At 33.7% G+C, this 25,931-nt stretch overlaps 1 protein-coding gene across 2 annotated transcripts in view; it reads right to left on the bottom strand.

Annotated features, from left to right (window-relative positions):
* The window catches only part of LOC144856510 (F-box and leucine-rich repeat protein 13-like), a 55,633-nt gene that overhangs the window by 25,090 nt on the left and 4,612 nt on the right, over positions 1-25,931 (bottom strand). The window contains exons 3-7 of one of the 2 annotated variants that reach the window (XM_078714517.1): positions 22,274-22,370; positions 14,609-14,623; positions 5,823-5,890; positions 3,191-3,345; positions 2,940-3,049 (exon numbers count right to left, since the gene is read on the bottom strand). In XM_078714517.1, the coding sequence (XP_078570643.1) occupies positions 2,940-3,049; positions 3,191-3,345; positions 5,823-5,890; positions 14,609-14,623; positions 22,274-22,370 (445 nt within the window). The remainder of the gene's footprint in view (positions 1-2,939; positions 3,050-3,190; positions 3,346-5,822; positions 5,891-14,608; positions 14,624-22,273; positions 22,371-25,931) is intronic. The other variant, XM_078714518.1, reaches the window with a different exon arrangement.

The raw sequence follows: 25,931 nt of genomic DNA, 5'->3' as shown, positions 1-25,931 counted from the left end.
TTCGAGAAGCAAATAAGATTGGATAAGACAATCAATTATAGAATCATGCAAGTCATTAATATCATTATAATGAGACATATCTATGGCAATTAAAAGCTTCGGACTGAACTAAAAGACTATTAAAGATGTATTGTCCCCCAAAATCATGAAAAATAAAGATTTTTAAAATCGGACTTTAAATAGGCCATTTTGCAGTTTTAATGAAGTTGTTCACTTCCATAAGAAAAAAAACGGGGGAAAAAAATTATTTCACCTATAAAAAGACAAAATAAACAGTTAAATTACCCAAAAACTCATTGTCTTCCAGACAATTTGACAATTTTTTGCTTAAAATTACATTTTTCTCAGGTAAATAAATTTTTTTCAGACCCAATTTTTTGTGAGAGTGAATAACTATTATGTGACATTAAAATAACATATTCAACAAAAAAATTTAAAAAAAATATTTTTTTAGGGGGACAATATATCTTTAAGTAATACATCTGTGGAGAGGTTATTTGCTTTCAGTGTCATCCTTGTCCGTTTGAAGAGATAAATTTCTTATTATATTTTGTATTAAGGTTCTGGTGGGGTTTCTGGACTGCAGCACAATAAATACCTGTCACAATGATCACCTGTGTTTCCGACATCAAGCATCAAGGACACAGGCATTTTTCCATTCTATAGCAATCAGGTTACCCCGTGTCTGGGACCAGCTTCCCAGACTGTTGACTGATGCTGCAGTCCTAGAAAGCCCATCAGCCTTCATTAGAAAAGTTCATATTCATTTTGATTCGCTGTAACTGTATTTTGTCTTTATGTCTTTTATGTGTAAACTGACTTTGGGTGGTCTCCCCAATTTAAGTTTTTTTGTTGTTATGTATACTCAAATAGACCCAATAAATAATGATGATGATGATAAGTGTACATATCAATATCCTGTTTACTAACGGACTTCCAATTAACAGTATGCATTTTTTTTGTCTGTCATTATCTTGATGGAATCAGGGGTTATAGGCTTATCACATAAAACATCATTAATACAAAATGCAATAGGGAAATTATCACACCCTACTATAACGTTTGATTTATCATTTAGTTAAATTTTAATTTCCAAACTTTGGCAAATTGAGTTGCGATGTCTACCATTTTATTCATTTCATGTTGGGCCAAAAAAATCGCCCCCTAACGAAATATTGTTAATTCGTACTCCTATATTATGGGATTTCAAAAGTTTTGTAAATTCATGTATAAAAATGCAAAATAGTGCAGGAGAAAGTACACAGCATAGTTTTTACACCTTGTTCAATATAAAAATAATCTGTATACATATATCTCCAAATTTTATAAAACCTTGTACATTTGTGTAAAGACATCATTTGCCACACACGGCCTCTAATGCTTGATGTCCACGCCGCTTTTAATAAGCTGTCCCTCTAAAAGTGTGTTTATCTTTTCTTTTTTACGTAGACACACATCAACACTTTTTAATGTGAATATGTGATCTTCACATCTGTATCCTGGTCTAAAGCACATCATTATTCTCAAGATAGTGTGATAAATTTTTTGCAATTATCCTATTGAATATTTTTTAAACACATGAATAATTATAAAGATATGCCTCTACAATGAAAGTCTTTTCTATCTCCTTTCTTATGAATTGGACATATACTTGTGTTCCATTCTGAAGGTATTTTTTCTAGTGAAGCAAATTAGGTCAGATAATGCTACCAACCTAGTTGGAGCATGTCGTGAGATGGGCAAGGAAATAAAAGCGTGGAACCAAGCCAAAATTCATTTAACTTTACTGCAAAGGATATTGACTGGTTATTCAATCCACCCACTGGATCCCATCATGGTGGAATACGGGAGCATCAAATTACAATAGTTAAGAATCAGACGTTAGCTGATGATACCTTACATACATTCATTTGTGAAGTGAAAAATATCGTCAACAATAACCAGCAACCAGCAACCAGGAGAATAGTAAAAATCTTAAACCACTCACACCTAACCCACTGATACTTTTTAAAGTTGACATAAATCTACCACCTTGCGTTTCTGAAGAAAATCAAATTACTTCCGGAGAAGATGGAAACAAGCCCAATATTTGGCAGATTGTTTCTGGGTGAGACGGAAAAATGAATTCTTCTGCTGTTACAAAGAAGGCAAAAGTGGTTAGCTCCTAGAAGATATGCTAAAATTTGAGATGTTGTTTCATTGATCAATGAGACCACCCCGACAAATGTGTGGCCATCAGATGTCATGACATCATCATATGGCCAGTTTAATTTAAAAAGTCTGATTTTCATCTTTTTAGTAAACATTCGCCATGTTAAAATAGGGTGCATCTCGCATTTTCGTGCCCAAAATTCTTCCAATTTTCTTTCCCAAAATTCTTCCAATTTTCTTTAATGTAATTATTTCGATAATTATCTTATAAAATTGCTATCTTTATGTTACATTTTGATGACAATTGGATTAAAAGATGGGTCTCGTAATTTCATCTTTGCTACACTGTACATAACATATACAGTGTATTCCTTAATACTGTTATGTTTTATGACACAAAATACAGGTACAATTTAGCACTGTAAACATATTTAATTCATGTCATAGGATGGCATAATTGTCGACGTTCATATTTTATGTATGTATGTTTTTCGTATGTGCATGTTCCGTTTGCTCGAATAACCGTCAAAGTGACGAGTTCAAATCAAGTTTGTAAGAGATTTAGTGTGTGATTATACTCTAAAATAGAGATTAATTCAATTGATAATTATTTCTGTACACAGTGAACAGAAAAATATTTATTGAAGGCGTTTCAAATCTATCTAAATCAAGGCAATTATACTATACTAAAATTGTAAAGGAATAGTGTTTGAACAATATATCAAGAACATTTTTTTTATAAAATTACAATACAATTCGTAAAAAAAAAAATTATTTTAAAATCTTACCTCAAAGTATTCCCGTGTTCTCCGTGCATCTAGCATGACGTTATGCCAAGCTTCAAACACCATACGACCTAACGACATATTGTATACAGTCTCGATCACCTGGTAAGCCGCTAGATATAAAATAAATTATCATCTTGTATGAAAACACATTAAAATACATTAAGGAATAAGAGTGTAGAGGGGTTGGGGGAAGTTCAAGTATATTATTACACTAAAAAAAAACCAATATAAAATCATATTATTATTCTTACAAGAATGTCTATTCATCCTGAACCGGTACCAGTTCACCCACTTTTCCATGTGTATTCGTATTTTCCGTTTATGATAGTACTCGGCTGCCGCTCTCATCTTCCGCTCTAAATTGATACGCTTCTGTCGTTTCCCCATGTGGTATTTAAACCATGCCCTATACAAAGAATATTACAAATAATAGTGATACATTTTCAAATAGTTGTAATGTTGGAAATGGTTTGGACAATTTGCAGCTCTATATCACTGTTTTCAATCTAACATACTTATAGTAATGCTCTAAATAATCTCATAGTATAAAACTTTCTCTAAATGATTTATTTATTTATTCTTTATACTGTTTACACTTTCAATACAAGTGTACTGTTTTTCAAAGTGGTACAGTTTAACAGTAAAACAATACAAAAAAAATCAGATTAAAAATACTTAAAAGTAACTCTAATTAAGAGAGAGAGTTAAAGATTTATTTTATTGACCCCCGAAAACATAACAAATGAAGATTTTTTTTAAAAAGTTTTCAATTTTAAAAGACAAAATAAACAGATAAATTCAACGAAAAACCCATTGACTTCCAGTCAATTTGACTATTTTTAAATTACAGTTTTTTCAGGAAAATATTTTTTTTAAATCCAATTTTTGCTCAAAGTGAATAACTATGTGACGACCATTAAGAATTTAAAAACAATAAAATCAATATAAATAAATGTATTTAAAAGTAATTTTTAGAAGAAAACATGGACAATAATTAACACAAATAAATAATGTTGATTTGATTTGAGATAAGAGTGTTTAAATACGTCATGTATTTCACTCTTTTGTGCTCTTTCTCCATTTCAAGTCATTTGATAAGAGTGATAAAATATGGAAATAAAATGTTATACAGTGCCATGTCGTTAAGAGAAATGCACAAGCAGCATAGATTTTTCGTCTTAAGACAAATGTTGCCTTCTACTATTCAATTTTGGGCATATGCCAAATAATATTATTATCTATTAGCAAAGATAGTGACTTTAGGAAGATCACAATTTGCTTAAAAATTAGAGATGTGCTCGAGAATATAGGCTCTGATCATGACAAGTAGGGATAGAGGATAACGAAACATGTGGATCGCAATGGCAAAGCACAACGAAATGGTCCTTTCGGCACTAAATTGTAAAAATCACTTCATCACAAAGATAAAAATTAATGAGATGTTTTCATACTGTTTTTGGATCTTTTTAATTGTTAATACATTTATTTGAGATGAGTTTCGGCGTAACATGACTGTGAATAATACTGCTTAAGTATTGAAAAAGGTACCATAGGTCTTCCAACGGATATTCTTTTGCATTTATTCACTAGCCGTGCCTCTCTCAACATATTTTTATTGTTTCCATGCACCACGATACTTAGCAACGCTGAATATTATTAATGCATAATATTTTATAAATACAATAATTTTAGCCTTTTGCTACGTTTTGTATTTATACACGAATAAAACCAAATAAAACAAAACAATTTTTTAGGATTATTCAAATATACCCCCCTCTTTTGGATGTAAAAGAATAGGAAGGTATTACAAGGTATCCTTCAAATCGCGAAAAGGCGTGATTTTCAAGAAAATCGTACACATTGACAACAATTTTAAAAGAATATATGAAGTATGATATTTTTAAATAAGAATTGAAATTTTCTGGGTAGCTTCACATTAATGCCCGTCTTGACCCATTCACATGTGGTTGCTGCTGTTCTGTCCATTTTCATAATTTTATTGTGTTTTTATTTAGACTGCAAATAAACTAACTGTACAACTCCACTCTATTTGTCCTATTGTGATGTAGGGCCTACTGTAACTTGAAAATCTACTACAATAGAACCTTCATTTTACATACAGTACAGGACTGAAAAGTATTTAAAACACGGGATTCGTAAAATCCAGGTTGACCTTAAATTGACCTCAAATATGTAGATCGTAGCTAAAATGGCTGCCGTGTTTGCCTACTTTACTGTACAGCATGCAGGTGGTCACTAGTTAGGTCTTGCCTAGACTAATCGAGCAAGATGTGAGGCAGCCTAAAACTAGAAAAGTACAATATATATCAGGCTGTGCGATGTTTAAATAAAATATCAATGTTGTTGTATTTTCTATCAATAAAAACATTTGCTGCTAATAGGGGGAAATGCATGTGTGTAGCTTGTCTCACACAGCCATGGCTTTGTGCTTTGGTCATTTTAAGCGTACGTAAAATCCAGGGAACATAAAACAGAGGTTCTACTGTACATTGGTGAAGGAGCGTTTTGCTGCATGCCACTTCACCCACAGACTACTGGCCAACATGTAATTTTGCCAACAAGACATTTCGTCTATTTTACATTGCATACAACTATAAATATATACTGTAAAGCTCAACATTTTTGCGATTTCAGTTTCTTGTCATCTTCTACAATTTGGCGAACCAAATGTCAAAAAATTGAATAGCGCAAGTAAAAAACGCCTGATCGACTCTAAACCAGCGTTCTGCAACGTTTTTTGACCGCGACCCCATGATCCTATTTTGGGAATTTTTCGCGACCCAACATTTGATCTAACAGAAAAATTATTTTTGCGTGATGTGCCAGCTAATCCCAGTAATGACACTTTCAATCAGTACTTACCTGTAAGTCATTGTAATCAACTTTGAATTATAAGCATGGTAAGCACGTTGATACATTTCAGGAGGAGGCTATATAGAGAAAAAAAAATGACACTTTTATCATTCAAGAAACAAACAATTATATTTGTTTATACTAATTTTAAAAACTTTGATATTGTTTCAACATGACATCTACACCCAAATTCCTATTCATAATAACACAATCGAATAAAAATTGATTGTCCAGCACTCCCACTTTACAATGGTAAAGTCCATTGTTGGGTGGCTTTTTACAGTGGTGGCTTTTTTCCGATTTCCCTAAATACATTGCTATAGATATGAAACAAAATTATAAGTCTACAGAACCAGCCACCATACTTTTTCAGCTTGAAGAGACCATACAGTATGCAGTGTAATAGTGAAATGAGTAAGCATTTTGTTGCATTTGTATAGCTGTGAACTATCTATATAGTTATAGTGAACACCATCAGAAATTGCCATCAATGTAAATTTGTGTTTGAATGAGCACACTAAATCACAATTAAAGAGTTGATTGAACTCATAAACACTGTTTTGGTATAAAAGTAAAATCTAGTGAAATTAATAATCATTTCGTTGAATATTGGTTCTCATCATCATCATCATTTAAAAGGACTAGGAGTTGAATACTATAAACAGTATACCTGCCAAATATTCTATGAAATCATAATAAAGAGTAAAGTAGGAAGAGAAAATATTATATTTAAAAGTCATAAATGAAAAATGAAAATGATTTCAATAATAAACTAGATTTAATTCGTCACTATGACGAATTATAGGTTTATATGCATTGATTTAAATAAAGATAATTGATTTTTAAAGGATATACTGTAATGACTGATTGATTTTCTCAGAATCTTTAATTATTTATAATATATGATAGGATCTTGCTAATGCAAATAGCCGGTATCACAATCCGATCAAAGATCCCTCTGCGTATAATGTCATAAACCACATTTGTTACATAATAAAGACATAAGTTACTTTTTATCTAGATTTCAAATATAAAATGTGTACAATCTATACACTAAGATTAAGAAATAAAATTGAACAAACAATATGGATAATAAAAAAAATCTTATTTCGTTTGGTTTCCCAAGGTGAGACTCGATCTCGGTACCTTGAATGTCATAGACACGAGCACAGACCACCAAGCCATACACAACTGACTAAAAGTTGTAGAAAGATTCCTCTGTGTAGTTACTACTGTATTCAGTAGCCACTTTAGTGCAGATAGATTATTACATACCGCAATGAATTATAACTTGTTACTATGATGACATCTTTAAAAATTTTAAAAAATGATGCACTGTCAAACTATATACTTTTAACTTTAATATATGAACTTCTGAAGGAAGAAAGTTAATGTTAAGTTTGTTATTTTGGCCTAAGAAAATGTCATAATTTGTTTGATTGTCGAAATTAATTTTTTTAAATTTAATATGCAATTAATGATGACTTAATCAACTTTTGTTCTCTTAATTTCATAATAAATCATACATATGATACATACACTTCAAGAAAATGAACTAAAAATAGGTATTCCCAAGCATTTATTAATTTTAAAATTTAGCATATTTTCACCATTTTGTTAACTTACACGTGCGTATAGTCTGTCACTTTTGACGTGCTCGTATAACGCAATTTCGTGTTGAAAAGTGAATAAAATATGATGATATTATTAAAGAAAGGTTGTACAACAGAAATCGGACAAAAAAAGGGCGCATGTTTAACTGCGCACTCATGGCAATTTTTTAAACGCTTAAAATTGCCTGAAACGTACTCTAATTTCATAACGTATCGTGACTGCAGAGACTACTAAAATCTGCATTTGGAGATTGGGGTCGGGAATTATTGTCACAAGCAAAGCTTAATGAATCCTGGCTAATTATATAGTCACAAGCAGATTATTTCCTTATTTAGTATTTGTGGTGTCGTATGGTATATATTAAATTGCATTGTTTGTTTGTTTGTTTGTTTATTTTTATACTGGGCGACCTCTTCAGTCAAAGACTGGTCTCCCAGAGGCCCCAGTTGGTGATCAGTGGCTGTGATGTACTAATACACCGGGGTAACCCCCTACTCGTCTCGAAAGATGTACTAGGTTCTTTAAAGTGCACACGAGCTAGTTGTGTACACTGGACCTACGGTTTTTTATCCGAGAAGACTCGTTCTACCACCAGAACCATGGAGTGAGTGAGCCTTGAATCCCTGCCGATGTTATGGCCACTCACTCACTCCACTAATGTTAAGCAATTATTAATTACTTAAGTACAGCATTATAGACACCTTGTTAATTCACCAAATTGGTAACAGCTGTCCTTGGATACAGCATAGCCAGCAATATGGAGAATCATTTCTTAATGGTATAGCTTATGTAATAAAACAATATAGATAGAGAAACATACTTTATATAAATACACACTTATTCATTAAATATGTTTGAGGCGTCCTATTCGTAGATGTGGTTATTAATTATTATTCCACGATAAACTTTTACGGTACAGTGATACGATCAAAGGGATGTCGCTTGTATTAAGCGGTACTTAGATTGTGTGGTCATGTGACAACATGATCGACGATGCACGCCCACCAAAACAACCCAGCGTCTCCACTTGAATGTACACCTTTTGAGTAGTCGTGACGATTAAACTTAGAAAATGACCAGTGATGGGAGTACAAGCTCACAGCAACCACTGCAAAAAGAAGCCTATTTTCGATGAATCGTATTCCACCGCGGCCTACTTTCAGATTAGAGAAATTATCTTTTTTGTTTTTTTTTTATTGGTACGCCTTTTTCACAATCCGGAGAAGATATTTTCGAGCGATGACACAAACATCTGTTAACATTAATTCTTCAAATATGCTTGATCGCCGCGCTCTATTAATATGTTATTTATGTTAGTTGCTCTTTGCTGAACAGCATTATTTGTTTTGTCCGGATAGTCGTGTCGGGCCCTGTCGGCACATGTGGATTTAGAATGTATATTGAAATATTTTGTAAAGGTAATAATATGATTAAATTCACATACTGTTACATGAAATTGTAGTATAGCTAGGCCAGGCTTTATGCCATTGCTGTTCGCCGTCGAAATTGCTGACTTATTGTTTTATTACTTAGTTTTAGCTTGAATCATTCCCACATAGGCTAGCAGGTTTACGGCCAAAAACAGAAACTGAAGATTGCTTCACAATATTATGTCCTACAAGTTCTAATTATTATAGAGAATGTCAAGGCTCAACCTTGGCTGCTTACTGAAATAGCCTGTAGGCTAAATCTCTACTGCATTAGACTTGTATGCAAATTAACATTTTGATTGATGCATAATAACTGCCTGAGTCTAATGTGGTGCGTTAGATTTTTATTTATTTAATTTTGGATTTATATAGCGCTTTTCCAAGTGACCAAAGCGCTGTACAATAGAAAATACAATATACTCAACAAAACTTACAAAATACAAAAAATAGAAAATAGAATGAAAATACAAAAATATATATATATAAAAACTATGAGGGCCTATACAAAAAGTTACCGTAATATCATAAACATTATTTAGGAAAGAGATAGGTTTTTAACATTTTCTTGAAATATTGCACATTTATGGCTTCACGAATATAAGATGGTAAGTTATTCCACAATCTAGGACCGATGACAGAAAAACACTTATCGCCAAACGACCTCTTGGTCTTGGGGATGGCAAGACGGGTATGGTCTTGGGTAGATCGAAGTCCATGCCGACCAGAATGGTGTTTGTTTATAAGGTCCTGTAAATAACCAGGTGCTGAGCCATACAGACAGTTGTACACATGCACTAAGATCTTGAATTCAATTCTCTGCTGGACAGGTAACCAATGCAGCTCCCCAATGAGAGGAGACGCAGTGGTGCGCTTGCTAGCTTGAAAAATAAGACGTGCAGCGCTATTTTGCAGTGTTTGCAAACGTCGGACGTCTGAAACAGCCAATCCACCGAGCAAAGAGTTGCCATAGTCCAGTCGGGAAAGAATTAAAGATCTTACTGCATGTGTACAAGTAGAGCGGTCTATGAAACACCGAATCCTACTCAAATTACGAAGATGGAAGTTTACCCTACTACGCAATGTACTAACATGACTTTTCATAGAGAGTTGGTTATCAAGCATGATACCAAGATTTTTAATCTTACTGGATGGGGTGATTATAGATTCACCGATTTTCAAATCAAGTTGGGGTATAGCCTTAACATGCCTATTAGATGAAATCACGAAAAACTCAGTTTTTGAATCATTGAGCTTTAGTTTGTTGATCATCATCCACGAACGTATTTCAGTAATGCATTCGGTAAGTTTAAACTTAGCTGCGGAGATATCCTCCTCCGACTTTGAATCAAAGCTAACGTAAAGCTGTATGTCATCAGCATATATGTGATACGCTACTTCAAATTGCCTAATGATATCTGCAATAGGTTGCGCATACATAGTAAAGATAGATGGACCTACGATGGACCCTTGAGGTACACCATATCTCAAAACATGATTCTGCGAGTATTCACCTAGAACACAGACTCTATTTACACGTTCATGATGGTAACTAGCAAACCAGTTTAATACAGTACCGGAGATACCAAATTCACTCTGCATTCGATTTACAAGGATGTCATGGTCTATGGTGTCGAATGCAGAGGAGAGATCTAGTAGGACCAACATAATTGATTTACCTTTGTCAAGTTCATTTAACATATCATTCTTAACCCGCAAAAGGGCAGTTTCCGTACTATGAGATGATTTATATGCAGACTGGTACGGTTCAGTAAGATCGTTGTTCTGGAGATGCTCTTTAAAACTAGAGACTGCGGGATATTCAATTATTTTACCTAACGTTGGGAGGTTGGAGACAGGCCGGTAATTTTTAAAAACATCAGGATTTAAGGTTGGTTTCTTAATCAAAGGGGTAATAATCGCTTGACGAAGGATAATAGGAAATATCCCTGCTCTCAGAGAATTATTAACAATGGACGTGATACTCGGCAATAATGTATCAATACAGCGTTTCAGTAACCAAGTGGGCATAGGATCCAGTGGACTTGTTTTATTAGGAAGTTTAGTGATAATTTTCCTAACATCTTCCTCGTTCAGTTTTACAAAAGTATCTAACATATTTACACACTTACTTAATTTATCACTAAGGATATTATTGTCAGAATTTAAGATTTCGTTTTGACTGACATTGTATACATTATCATTCTTATCATTATTTATATGGCACATTTGATCAAGTTCAGATCTAATGTTAGACACCTTATCAGTGAAATATTGTGCAAATTGATTGCTCAGAACAAGGTTAGAGGAACTTGCAGGAAGTTTACTGACAGATGAATTTAACAGACTATTAAGAGTATTAAACATGGTTTTAGCATTTGCACCATTTAGTGTTTCTTGGAAAAAGTTGGTTTTACGTTCCTTGATAAGTTTAGTAACTTTAACATTTTGCTTAAGGTACATTTCACGATCTTCACCAGAGAGAGTTTTTCTCCACTTGCGTTCAAGTTGTCTACGCTCACGACGCGAGTCTTTTACATCATCAGTATACCATTTAGGTTGTCTGATCAGCTTCAGGGACCGTGATTTCTCCGGGCAATGTCTATCAAGTACTTCGCGAATAGAACTATTATATAACTCAGCTTGAGAATTGGGATCATTTGTCAGAAGAATACACTTCGTCGCACGATCGAGATCTGGTATGAAAGATTCCATGTCTAGATCTTTAAACGATCTACGGGTGATAATTCTTCTTTCGGGACATGGTTTAAACCTATTGATACTACACTCTATCATGTTATGATCAGATCCATATCTGCATGGTGATACAGTAATGGATGACTCGCATGTAATAAGATCATCTTCTGGATGACAAATAACATGATCTAGCGTATTTCCACATTTATGCGTTGGGCTGTTAACGTACTGTTTCATGTTGTGTTCTGCCAAAGAAGTTAAAAATCGCGACACGTCTTGTTTTGTAGGATCATTAACATGAACATTCAGATCACCCAAAATCAATGGTTTGCCAGGGAGTGTAGATACGACACCCAGGAGACTGTCAAACCATTTTTCTTTGAGGGTGGTGGTCGATAGACTGCAATAAAACGAACAAACTTTGAGTTGCCAGTTATTGAAGCATGTTCAAAAGTGACGGTATCTATTCCTGTAGGTGAAATACCTAGCTTCAGACTTGATTTGCTGATGATTGCAATACCGCCGTGTCTATCACCAGGTCTTGGAAAGTTTAAGAAAGAGTACCCTAATGGCGTACATTCACCAATAATAACAGGGTCTTCTTCAGACAACCAAGACTCTGTGATAGTCAAAACATCAACATCTTTGTCGAGAATGTAGTCATAAATTGTTTGAGTTTTATTACCGATAGATTGTGCGTTCCAGCAGTGAACATCGAGATACTTTTTACTCTCCGCTTTTATTTGCACAAGATTGTTATAATTAATGACGCGAAGTTCCAACTTCCTCTGAGAGCATACATCAGTTGTGTCAGAAAAGCGAGATGTCGTAACGACTTTTATTTGTCGTCGCTTTTTCACGCCAGCTCTACATCCTCGTACGGTCTTTCTACAAATACCGAGGTCACTCAGTCGCTGCCATACTTGTTGACTAAGAGATTGTGGTCTGTTTACTTGTTTGCCAATATTCTTGATTTCATTCAGCGTGTAACGTACAAGTGACTTCATAATGAATGCAAGTCAGATGAGTTGAGCCATTCACTCCGAGCAAGAAATGCCAATAATACAGTATGCAGTGAAAAACCAGAGTTCGCAGAAAGTTCAGTTCAGCTAAAACAAAAGAATCAGCTGAGCATGACTAGACTTGAACAACAGGTCAGTCTAGGCTTGTCTGGAACCAAAGCAGGAGGCCTCAAACAGACTACTTTCCCCTATATAACCTCAGTTTATTCAGGTAAACAGTTAGGCCTAGGCAGTGTAGTAAATTTGAACAAAAGTTACAGAAGGAAAAAAAACAGTCACAAACTTCACCAGACTAGGAAAAACAGACAACAGGTACAATTAAAGTAAAATCAGTACAACATCAAGAAATTTAAATCAGAAAACAACGCAAATTTTAGAAGAAAATTCAGGAGCAATTTAGACACACTGCTGCCACCTTAGCAGCGCAAAGTTTTACGTTTAACGCACATACTCACACCCTAACGTCGAGCAAGCACATGGTTTGTGTACCTAATTACACATTCATTGTCTTCATTTTGTTTTGTTAATTCCTGTATTACCCAAAAGGTTTCAATGACTGTTCGTGAGTACTTCAACATATAGTTACTGCAAACATTAAAATTATCAAATGTGCGTTTATATCGATAACAAAAAAACATAATATTAATTATTATTAGGAAGTCTGTGATTTGCAGTAGTACTAGCCAAGTTAGGCTAGGCCTATCATGTCCATGGTTGAACGTTATTGTTTCAGTACGGACAAAGTGTAGGCCTATCATGTCCATGGTTGAACGTTATTGTTTCAGTACGGACAAAGTGTAGGCCTAACTACAATAAATGTGTTTCAAGAATCAAGACATTTTCAAAACATTAATACAACATGGACATAGCTCCATGACACTACAAGTACAAATAATAATCGTTTAATCGCCACTACGTCGTTGAAACGCCAAGTACTGCGTCGTCCAAACGCCAAGTACTGCGTCGTCCAAACGACAAGCACTACGTCGTCCAAATGCTTGTGGTAAAATCATGAATATTCATTAGATGTTTTAATGAGGACGCCCACCGTTTCGTATCGTCCTAGATTCGCTGCTTGCCTGCACGCAATTTTGTCGTTTGGGATATTCGATACATCACGCCTTATAGTATACTATAAAACTAGGCATGTAATTGTTTGTTTTGCTTTTTATCTTTTTTAGAAATTGGTGCCATTTTTTTCCATCAGCGCAAGTTACACAATCAACATAATGATTATTACGGAATTAGGAGGCCTACGAGAAGGCCTATTTAAGCAGTGGCTGTCTGTGAAATAGTAGTACTTTGGGGAAACCCTCTACTCTCCTGCACCGGCATTTTGTGTACACTGGAATTACGGTTTATACTACTACAGTAGCTACTCTTTAAGAATAGATTGAGTGATCCTCGAACCCTTGCTGATATTATGGCTTTGTCTTAACTGCTTGGCCATCACTCGCCGTGGGTAATCATCCCTTTTGGTTCTAATCACATTTTGTAATTGTATAACTGTACATAAAACATGAATAACAAACCTATGTCTCTAAATTAATTTGTTGAATAAAATTTACACCCTCAAATAGTGAAAGGAAATTATTAGATGCAATTCACAAACAAGCATGCAGTCACAAAATACTACATATGGTATTAAATTCTGAATTTCATAATATTATTTATCAAAAAACAAAAAGAAAGTTGGCGAGATGTCTGTCAGAGTTAAACACTCGAGCATTGATAAAGATGCCACGGTGTGTACTTTAATGGTGAGATGTTATCACATCTAATCAGCGGCGTAACGCAGGAGAAAAAGGCCTCCTTAGTATTCATAAGAAGTGCTATAACGATGTTGCATAATTGTATTTATTTATTAGCGGTGGAGATGTTCATGCTCTAGGGCCCTGGGTTTAGCCAGTGAGCACTCATAGCTGTTATGTCACTGCATCAAATATATGTTGTGCATGATTCATAAAACAGTGCAAAATAAGATTAACAATGGTGTGATAAACACTTCAAATAAACAAGAAAACATTGTAATTACCCTGCTTTCCCATGGCTAGATGAAATATGCACATAAATTGAAGGAAAAAAATACATGTTAAACTTCAACATCAGGCATATTGTACAGTAGGTATCAACGAATACAATGGTAAATATAATAATACAATGACAATTTATAAAAGATTTATTATTGAATCATAAATACTGCTAATTGTTCTTATCTACTAGTTGAATTTGAGATAACCAGTACTGTAATTGACATTTAGAAATTGTTTTTAGAACCTTGAGAACATAACCTAACAAATGGGATTTAATGGCATAATAAATAAAAATTCACAATTATCGCTCTAATGACATGTTGAAATTCATCAATTATGATTCAAAGCAGTATGTGTTTTGTAACACTAACCCCTTTGGCACGCCTGACATACCCATGTTTACAATAAGAGATGACAATATATTTGTGTCTTCAATAGCACCATCTATGGTTTAATGTATTATGATACAGTAGAACTCTCTACTTTTTCATTAAACCTGCCGTCTCATTGACACAATGGCGTGATATGTACAATGACGTGATATGTAATTTTAGTAATTGCAGTCAGTGACAGAAGTCACTAATGTGCACTAACAATGGAAGGGGTTCTTTGAAATACCTATGGTGCTCAGAATGACAGTTATTGCTATATATTTGGGAACGAAAAATGTAGCTGTTGGTTAAATGAATAAAGAGTAGAAGATAATTATTCTTTATTTGATTACCCAATTTACCACCAGAAGGATTGAATATTATAATTAATATAATAATATAAATTATATCTATACTTCTTTCTTCTAAACATGCTGTTATCTGAAAGACGCGGACAACACAATATTTACAGGATCGGCAGTGAGTTTTTGCACGCCTGACATACCCATGTTTACAAAAGTAGATAACACTGCGTTTAGGTCTTCCCTACCCTCTATGGTTTACTGTATTATTGTAGCGCCTTATACTTTTTCCTAAAACTTCCCAATATTTAATAAAATTTAGAGGTCTGCATACTCTGCCTCGATTACTTGCCCTAGATTTTATTTTAGCAAACATACTGTAGGCCTATATTGTTACATATTTGTATGTTACAAACACATTAGGGGCTTTCGATCTAAATGTTTAGGTGTTATGTTATATTTTTACAGACTAGCGGTAAAATACTCAGGGTTATATGACTGATAATCAGAAAACCTAAACATCTACGATGATTTACAAATTACGATGAATTTAATTAACCAACAAATTGCAAGAATCTGGAACAATTTGTAACATTGAAAATTGAATTGGGTGACAATAATCAGTTTAACAAAATCTGTTCTTATATTTTCAAGAGGCATGATACATACATACAGTATGTACATAGAATTTTACACAATCTCTTTTATACATTCTAAAATACTTGAAATTACAGGGTTACCAAAAAACTCAAAAACTACTAGTCAGATTTTTTCACTTATTAAGAATGTATATTTATATTTGCTCTAATGAAACAATTTATGAAAAATTACCAGAAGTACAACATTTGATCCTCGACCTTATTTCTCAATGTTTTGCTCGAATGACTCAGATACAGGTTTCCAATAGCCAGCATAGGACCGTTATGTAATTCCCAAAATCACACACCTCGAACGTATGCAAATTAGTAGTACAAGTTAAATGAATCAAATATGCAAATAAGGGGGTAAAATTACAGTCATCCTAAATCTTGAAAACTGCTAGAGAGTTGATTTTTTCACAGCCGTATTCAGAATGTACATATAACTATTTGCCCTAATGAAAAATTTTACAAAAAAAATGGCCAAAAGTACGACATTACACCGTCGACCCCATTTCTCAATATTGCATACAGTATATAATGAAATTAAAATCTCTCTGTCACACCGCAGACCTTGTTCTGCCCTCAAAAGACTCAGATACAGGTTTCTAATAGCCAACATAGGACTGTATACACCTGTATCACTCACCTGGAAAGTATGAAAATTAGTAGTACAAGTTTAATACATGAAATTAATATGCAAATTAGAGGGTGAAATTACAGGTTCCCATATATCAAAAACCACTAAGGCTAGAGGTGATTTTTTTCAAAAACTTCTTCAGAATGTACATATTTCTATTTGCTCTAATGAAACATTTTACAAAAAATGACCATTTTACCTTTGACCCCATTTCTCAATGCATACAGAATGCAACTAAAATGTCTGTTGAGACTTTGTTTTGGCCTCAAATGACTCGGATACAGTTTTCCTATAGTCAGCCTCAAAGTATGCAAATTAGTGGTACAAATTACATGAATGCAAATAAGGGGGTGAAATTACAGTCTTCCCAATATCTCGAAAACCATTAATGCTATCAGATGATCCCAAAGTCACTAGCATATGAACGTAAATGTCCACTTAATCTAAACGTTCATATTTGTCGACTACATCCCATGTAGATGTGGACTTCGTTGACGTTGACTCAAATCTAAAAGTCCCTAATATCATGATCACAAACACCAGCTTAGTAGTTATTTCGAGGCTTTTAAGACGTGTATAGAAATCGATTTGCAGACCGCAAACATCAGACAAGAATGACGTGGGTTAACATACCGTATTTAGCTATATGGGGAGGGACATATATAAATATGGATTTCGAATCAACCAATGATTAAACAGATGTCATTTTGGCTTCAAAAACAGTACTTTCAGTACGATCCAGTCGAGTAAGACTTTTAGTTGAAACAACAATTGTTGAAATTTAAATTGTTATTATTATTTAAGCTCAGAATTGATGTCAATCCATTTAAAACAAGGTAAAAAACAATTTGTTGAACAAAAGCTATACAAACCATAACCTATTTGTGAATACTGTATTAGATACTAACTAGTGATTGCACTTTTAAAAAAGGCATTAAATGATAAATGTAAAAATAAAAATTAATAACAAAAGACCACCAAATGATAAAAAAAAAAAATTGTTGGTAATTGTATTTAGTCCTCTATATATGTGACATACTCAAAAGCAGTACAGTATATGATATAACAGGCCCGTAGCCAGGATGCATCAAAGGGGGTTATGTTGGACACGTATTAGTCCTCTATATATGTGACATACTGCAGTACAGTATATGATATAACAGGCCCGTAGCCAGGATGCATCAAAGGGACATGTTATGTTGGACACGTATTCTTCGACCACAGTGAGCAACTTATGGCTGGGAGACAGGGGGAAGTCAAGGGCCCTGGTGGCTATGGCTCTCAAAGTAATTTCAGATAATTTACTAACTCTCAGTATAGCCTATAGGTGTGAGAATATTGACCTTAAATTTTGTGTTTTTTAGTCACTTAGGATGCAAAAAAATCGGTTATTGTTCTCGAGTTTGAATTTTCTAGAGTGTGGAAAATACGCCTTTTTCACGAAACGGAAGAAATCTCTGATCGATAACAAACAATGCTGTGCAGGGAAGCGTAACCAACAGAAATAACACTATGCTTCTGCCAAATAAATACTGTATATAATACAATCTTTTTTAATTGTATATACGGTATATTTTTGGTAGCAGGAACGGTGCTCGCAAAAATGTATTTTGCCCCACCAAATTTGTGGATAAAATATGATATTTATAAATTTATACCGTATTTTGTGTACCCTTTTCTGCTGCCAATTATGGGGGAAACAAAGATTTCGGGAAAATTAAAAGGCAACAGGACAGCCAGATTTAGAAAGATAAATAAAAGGAGAGTATGGGGTGTGGACTTGAAATCAAGTCAATAAAAAAACAAAAAGAGACTGTGAAAGCAGATGTAAAACATCGCCAAAGATAATTCTAATTTGAGCAGGAAGGACTAACTTTTCCCCATTTTAGGGGATCGAAGGGCAAGGTTGGGTAAAAATGATGAATTTTAATATGACCACCCAAGATAGTACTTTTAGCAGAAACAGGATACTCAAAATACGGATTAGTAAATATGCCGTATTTTATTCCATATTTTGAGGATATGCAGCAGAAACAGGCCCTATGTTAATTTAAAAATCAAAAAAAAAAAAAAATTACTGTAAACTGTTTATAAAACATTGAACATTATTGAAATGAATAAAAAAAATTCAAAAAAATAGTTTGATCGCCTAAAATTCATTAAGCATAGGTGGTATAAGTACAGTAAATTGTTCACCATGTGTGATACCACCATTTTCTTTGAAATCCCGGTGCCTATGCTATATACACTGGGGTTTATTTTCTGTTGGATATTAGGCGATCAAAACAATTTTCACATTTTTTTTAAAATCTGATATGATATAGGCTATTGTCCAAAAGACTGTATGTTATTAGGAATTACAAATTTTTAAGTAACCTCCAAAAATATGCTCATCGCACTACGTTGTTATTTCTGTTGGTTACGCTTCCCTGCACAGTATTGTTTGTCATCGATCGAAGATGTCTTCCGCCTCGTGGAAAAAGCGTCTCAATGTTAAAGCTAAAGCCCGGCTAAAGCATGAGATTGGTCAGTCCATTTCTTTTATTAAAATTCATAACCATATCTCTCTACTGCTGCCTGATGCCTTTTTGGTTTTGAGTTCTACTTTTAAAATCGGACTATTTTGATCGCTAACAAATAAATGAACAAATAACCTTTACACAATGCTGCTATAATTGATATTAGTGTTGGAAGTTTTGAAAGTGGGGCTTTTGTTTTTTCAAGGGGTTTGTGGCAAAAGGGGAGGGGGAACAACCCTTTAAAAAAAACTGACTACGAGCCTGTATAATATGTAACTAATGTTTATTAAGAAGCAATGTATTAGATTAGAAAATACCGCAAAGTAAGAAATAATATGATTTTGATATTCTGTGGAAATTACCAGCTTACATTCAAACAATCTAAAAGGTGCTCAGAGTCCGTACACTCCCTGTCCTTAATAATAAAAAACATTAATATGTAATTATTATTAAATTTCAAACTGTTAATTATAGAAAACAATCGTAATCTACAACTACTATGGTATGTGCTGTAATGCCCTGAGAGATCAATTTCAAAGAACACACAGCCAATTTTCCTTTTGAAACATGGTCTAAATCACTAAATCACAAAAGGTTCATATCTCAGATTGATTGTGAGTGGACAGTTGACTTTTGAGCCAGACCATCTTCTTGAGACTCACCAACCTCTCTAATATGGAAACCATTTTGTGCTCGTTTTTGCTGGATGTCCCGAACATGATTAAAAAAAGTCCACAGTTTTTCAATTTCTGTATCTGTAACTTTTGTAATATTATTGTACCAGGGAAGAGTAAAATTACATGGAAAACTCACAAGCCGTGTTAATCCAATTAAATCGCTATTGTTCTTTATTTTTGTGAATAAATAGTACCCCTTTTATCCCACCGCCAATTACTGAATATGCTGCCACCAACCTGTAAATTTGTATAGATTTGTTACCAGTCGTTTTTTTCAAAAAACATTTTTTATTTTATAAAAAAAATAAGTGCGACTGAATTGAGACTATTTTGCACGCATTACACAAGCGTCCCCATCATTTTTTAAATCAGCATTTTGGGACCAAAGCCTAAAATTGCCTAACTTCTAGCTAAAATATTTGAAACTATTAATATCTATATTGTGGTCCCATTTATATTTGAGATCAATTAAGACCAAAAAGCAAAAACTGACGATTTCTGAACCAATTTTAGTCAGGTTCAGTGTGATCGGTTAGTTGGTAGGCTTCAACCAGTTTTTCTGAAGCGCTGTGCTATTCTAGCTAGGCTTCCTATTCTGTTGGGCAATAGTTACTATATGACTTAATGCAGGAAAGAGTGTAATTTTTCCTTAATCTAAGTTTATTAAATTCGTTATTATTAAAAAAATACAAATACAAATCTACCATGCTAACATCAAATGTAAATTTAGGTATAGGCCCTACAATTCTAGCCTTAATAAAATGTATTTAGGGCTAAATAAGCTAGAGCTACTGTTTTTGTATTGTTAGTTAATTAGCCATATGCCTACTGTCTGTGTTGCAGTAATACTACTACTACTAGATACTAGTGACGCTTATTGTGGATATTTTTGGCAGGGTACAGTATTTGAAAATGGAAGCGGAATTTTTAAAACAGTGATTTGGCCTTACTGTACAGGTATTCTATATTTTGATTATGTTGATTCAGCTATAATACAAAACATTGAATTTGTTATACACATTCTGAAATATAAATTTATTCTTTTTGTTTTAAGTTCTTTCTTATAAACAAAACAATACACTGATTTTGATAAACATTCTAGTTTTAAATAGTCAAACATTTAACTTGTCTCATCATATGTCTTTCACTTTTCTCATATCAAGAATACCATATGGTTCCTCAGAACATTGCCTAATTTAATTATTTACTGCATTTACCTTACACCAGTAGGCGTGAATTATTTCTTTTTTATTAAGGGTGATAATGCAATACAATAATTTCAGGCAGGAAAAAGCATAGGTCTACAGTACAGTAAATGAAATCAAAGCTGGGTGAACTAGCAGGAAGAGTAACTCTGTTGTAGTGGCTGTGCTGCTCTTGTTGTTATTATTGATGTTGGGACGATATTATAATTATTAATATAATAGTGTGGTTCAAAACATACAACTTACAATTAGGACTAGCTAGTCGACAGGTAGCCTAGCCTATACTTCATGAAATGCACAGCACTTCTGGACCGACTAGGCCTAGATAAATATATTTTATAGAAATTTGCAATCACTGCAAAGAGAGTTGCACGTCCAGTTACCAAGTGGTGGCTAGGCTGTGGCGGTTCCGGCGATGACATCATCAGTGTAGCAGTCACTGTTCTTGAGTACACATCCATTGATTATGTAACGTAAAGGTTGGTGAGTTTCCATGTAATTTCACCCTTCCCTGATGCTAGTAGTACTAATTCATGTAACATAAAGGTTCGTGAGTTTCCATGTAATTTCACCCTTCCCTGATGCTGTACTAATTCATTACATTTTTGTTTGTATTTGTTAGAATGTATAGTGTATATTTTATTGATATATTAATTGACATTCAGAGATATGTCATTGATTTTTTTAATCGATAAAAACAACACTAAACAACAACCTACACATTTAAAGATGTATTGTCCTCCTGAAAAATAGTTCTTAAAAATGTTTTTGTTGAATATGCCATTTTAATGTCACCTAATAGTTATTCACTTTGACCAAAAATTTGATCGAAAAAAAAATGTATTTACCTAAAAAAACTGTAATTTAAAGCAAAAAATAGTCAAATTGGCTGCCAGCCAATGGGTTTTTGCTTGAATTTAACCATTTATTTTGTCATTTTATAAGTCAAAACATGATTTTTTCGGGGTTTTTTCTACAGAAGTGATTAACTTTATTAAACTACAAAATAATCTATCCAAAGTCTGATTTTATTAATCTTTATTTTTCATGTTTTTGGGGGACAATACATCTTTAATATTCTTTACTGAACAATTTGGCCATTTCCTTTATTTTCTTAAAATTTGCTAAAGAATTTCCAATTTTGCAAAAAAAAAATCGGCGTTAGCGTATATTTATGAGCTGTGTTTACCATGCAATACGTGAGAGGTTTATATCCTGTTAAAGACATTCGATGACTATATACGGAAATATAGGAATTTTTAACAATATTTTTTCAAATCAATCAATCAAATAAAAACTGTTATTTTATACATACCTGAAGATGTTCATCATCAATAACTAAAATTGAATCAATAAAAACTCCAGAGATTAACTGCTTAGTAGGCTTGTGTGAATCTGGAATTAGATAGTCCCTGCACAAAAACAAAATGAGAAAAAAGTGATTCAAGATAATCCCTGAAATAAAAACTGAAATGCATATTGAATGTGAATGAGGTTTGCCTTAATTAGTATGTTGATATATTGATATATGATATATTGTGTGTGAATAATAATTTAAACAAGCAATTTTGAAAATTGAATGGGATTAAAACAAATACGTACATATTAGTAGGTGCTTATTTGACTTAAGAAGAAAAGCTAGACCCTCCCAAAGTCCAGAAGCAGACGATCCAATCGAAGCCACCGGCGATCGAGAGGGGGAAACTCAAACGCTTGCTAAACAACTAGGTAGGCTATCAGAACAACTTAATGGTAAACTAGATAAAGTTCTAGAAAATCAACAAAACTACAACAAAAGGCTTACCAAACTGGAAACAACTGTAAAAGATCTAGAAAAAAGTGTGGAATATGCGCATGATTCAACTAACGAAACGAAGGATGAAATAAAAAAAATTGGAAATAAAATCAAGAAAATGGAGGAGTATGAAAATAAAATGGTGGCTTATCAGGATAAAATGGCGGACATGGAAAATTAAATCCTAAAACAAGAAAGATACAGTAGGAGTTTTAATCTAAGGTTTGGAGGAGTTATAGAAAATGCTACAGAAAACACCCAGGACTTATACTACGTGAAGAACTCAGAATTGAGGACAGCGGGAAACGCCATTTAGACAACAAACCGAGGCATATAATAGCTAAAATTCTGTACCGATCACAAAGAAACCAAGTTCTAAAACTACGAAAAGTAAATCACAAAAAGTATTTATTACTGAAGATTTACCTGACGCGGACATGAAGAAAAAGAGAGAATTATCTACAATTATGGTGCAGGCATGCCGAAAAAGTAACCCCGTATTCAGAAATGGACAACTGTTTACCGACGGTAAGCCATACAAGCCAATAAAATAACTATAAGTCATTAAGCCAAATTAATGTTCAATTTAACACAATTAATTAATATTTATGAATTAGATTTCATACCTACATTACTGCAGTCTATTATTGTCTTATAGCACGGTACTGTAGACTAATTGTTACGTGACTGTAGTATTTCTACCGTTATAAATTGTAAATAAACAAAATAAATAAAGTTTGTTTGTTTATGCCGCACACCTGGCTGTTTTGTTTTGGATATGTCTGTCCATTCATGCTTTAATCAGGTGACCCACGACAGATGTGCGACAGGAGTGTTAAATGAGAAATAATAAATACAATTAAGTGGCTGTTGATGTAAGTTTCAACATAGTTGTTTACCGGTAAGGCATCGGTGAGTTACTGGGTTGATCAAACTCGTAAAAGTATAACACATACTTAATTGGCGTCCATATTTCACTGGGGTTTCTCTTTGCCTGTCGTTTAGTTGTTGTTAGTATGTTGTTATCATGATCAAAACAATTATCTTTTACATAATTGCATTTATGTTTGGCAAAAATAAGAACTTTAAAGTTATTAATATAAAAGTTATAACCCTTCAAAAATGGTTCCAAATATAATTGGAAAAAATGCCATTTATTAGAAGTGTAGCTAGTTTGCCGGTGGAACATCGTGCCTCTAGTCTAATTCGTTGTTGAAAATTTATATTTATATTTTCGCCATTTAGAACCAGCCTGATATTATGTATTCAAATATCATTTATAAACTAAAAACAATTTCGTATTGAGTTTTACTGTGAATTAGACAGACGATATTGGAGACTGCATGCTGAGACCTTCAACCAACAGTGGATGGATAAACATGGGTGATGATGATAATAGCCACCTGGCCTATGATAATTTTGTTAATAAAGTGTTTCACTGACATTTGTATGTAAAAAGTCTTTTTTATCTCGTGGGTGGGCTCTAAAGGGTCTAAGAAATACTTTTGTTTTAAATACTTGGTGTCATTATAAAAAATGCCAGGAGTGTTAATTGTGAATAACATGTTTGTTCTGGGAAAATGTTGTTTAATTTTAGTTATTTTATATGAAAAATCTCTAGACTATACAGTAGGCCTAGCTAGCCTAGGCCTAAATAGTCAAGATTTTCGGGGGGAAATGTAAATTAGAAATTTCCCACAAAGTAGTAGAAGAAGCAAGATCGAGTGAACTCGAAACGTTCAGTCTGTCGAAAGGATGCGACAACAACTGTACAACATTCAGTCGAAAATTTTTATTTTTTTTTTTTTTATTTAATCGGTATATAAAAATATATTACAAAACGACAGTCAAAGACTGAAATGAATTGTATTACAAATAAATAAAAATTAGTTAAAATTGCTATAAAAATAGAAACATCTTATTAAAATTAGATATCGTACCATAAAATTATAAACCATACATGAATAAAAAAACCTTAAAACATTCACTTATTACATATCTAAAAAAAAGAGCTAGTGATGCCTATTAATAATATCCACCATGGTGGGAACTGGAGACGACCTAAGTCTGCTGGTTTTACAATGAGGTACTTCTAGAAATCGGTTGAATCTGAGAGACCGAGCTGGCTTATGAAGAGGGGGAAGTATTTCTCTAAACAGCTCGGATTTTAGTAAGCCTTCCCCGAAAGACAACACCAGTTTGTTTCTTCTCTCAACAAGAGTAGGTAAACCAGTAACAGACAATGCATGATCATAGCACAAATAGTTGTTACCTAGCATGATTCGCAATGCTCTCTTTTGTACCTTTTCAATAGACTTGGACATATTCTTAGTGATAGCACCATGCCAAACAGGGGCAGCATATTCTAAAATAGGTCTTATATAAGCCATATAAACAGTCAACAGATCATTAATTAAGATTCCAACTTTTTTCAAAATGCACAAGGAAAATAAACGTCTAGAAGCTCTAGACACAATATAATTAGTGTTAAGTTCCCATTTCAGGTCATTTTGAATGATTACACCAAGAAGCGTCATGTGATCAACTACTTGTAAAATGGAACCACTCAGACTAAAAGAAGGCGATATAATATCGTCCGACTTGTCCTTAAGAAAATTGACAACCAAGATATGGCATTTGGAGGGTTTGGGTATCATGTTATTGGATGAACACCAAACACTCAGATCATCTAACAGGGATTGCATGGAAGGCAAATCACCTTTGCGAACGACCTCCCCAAGTGTGAGGTCATCCACATATTTCCATCTTCTGCAGCAATCAACACAAGCATCGTTAATAAGTACTAGGAAAAGTACAGGGCCAAGCAATGTCCCTTGTGGGACACCACAAGTCAGTGACTTGGAAGATGACAAAGTCCCAGCAAACTTGGTGTTGAGAGAACGGGAAGTGAGAAAGCTGCAGACGATGGGAATTATGGACGACCTCACACCCAGTTCAATCAACTTTATAATAATAACATTATGATCAACACGATCAAAAGCTTTAGTAAAGTCAGTGGCACATAGGTTCACATAACATTTACCCTTCTCAACATCTTTGAGTGTAGAGTCAATAAGACTAACAAGATAGTGAGTTGAGGAAGCCTTTTTCCTACTACCAAATTGACGAGAATCTAATTTACCCTTAATATCTTCAAGAATCCACTTAACAATAAAAG

This window comes from Antedon bifida, chromosome 11 (genome assembly GCF_963402885.1).
Source record: "Antedon bifida chromosome 11, ecAntBifi1.1, whole genome shotgun sequence".
NCBI classification, from domain to species: domain Eukaryota; kingdom Metazoa; phylum Echinodermata; class Crinoidea; order Comatulida; family Antedonidae; genus Antedon; species Antedon bifida.
The sequence above is the reverse complement of the archived record's forward strand: the minus strand, read 5'-3'. Positions and strand labels throughout refer to the sequence as shown.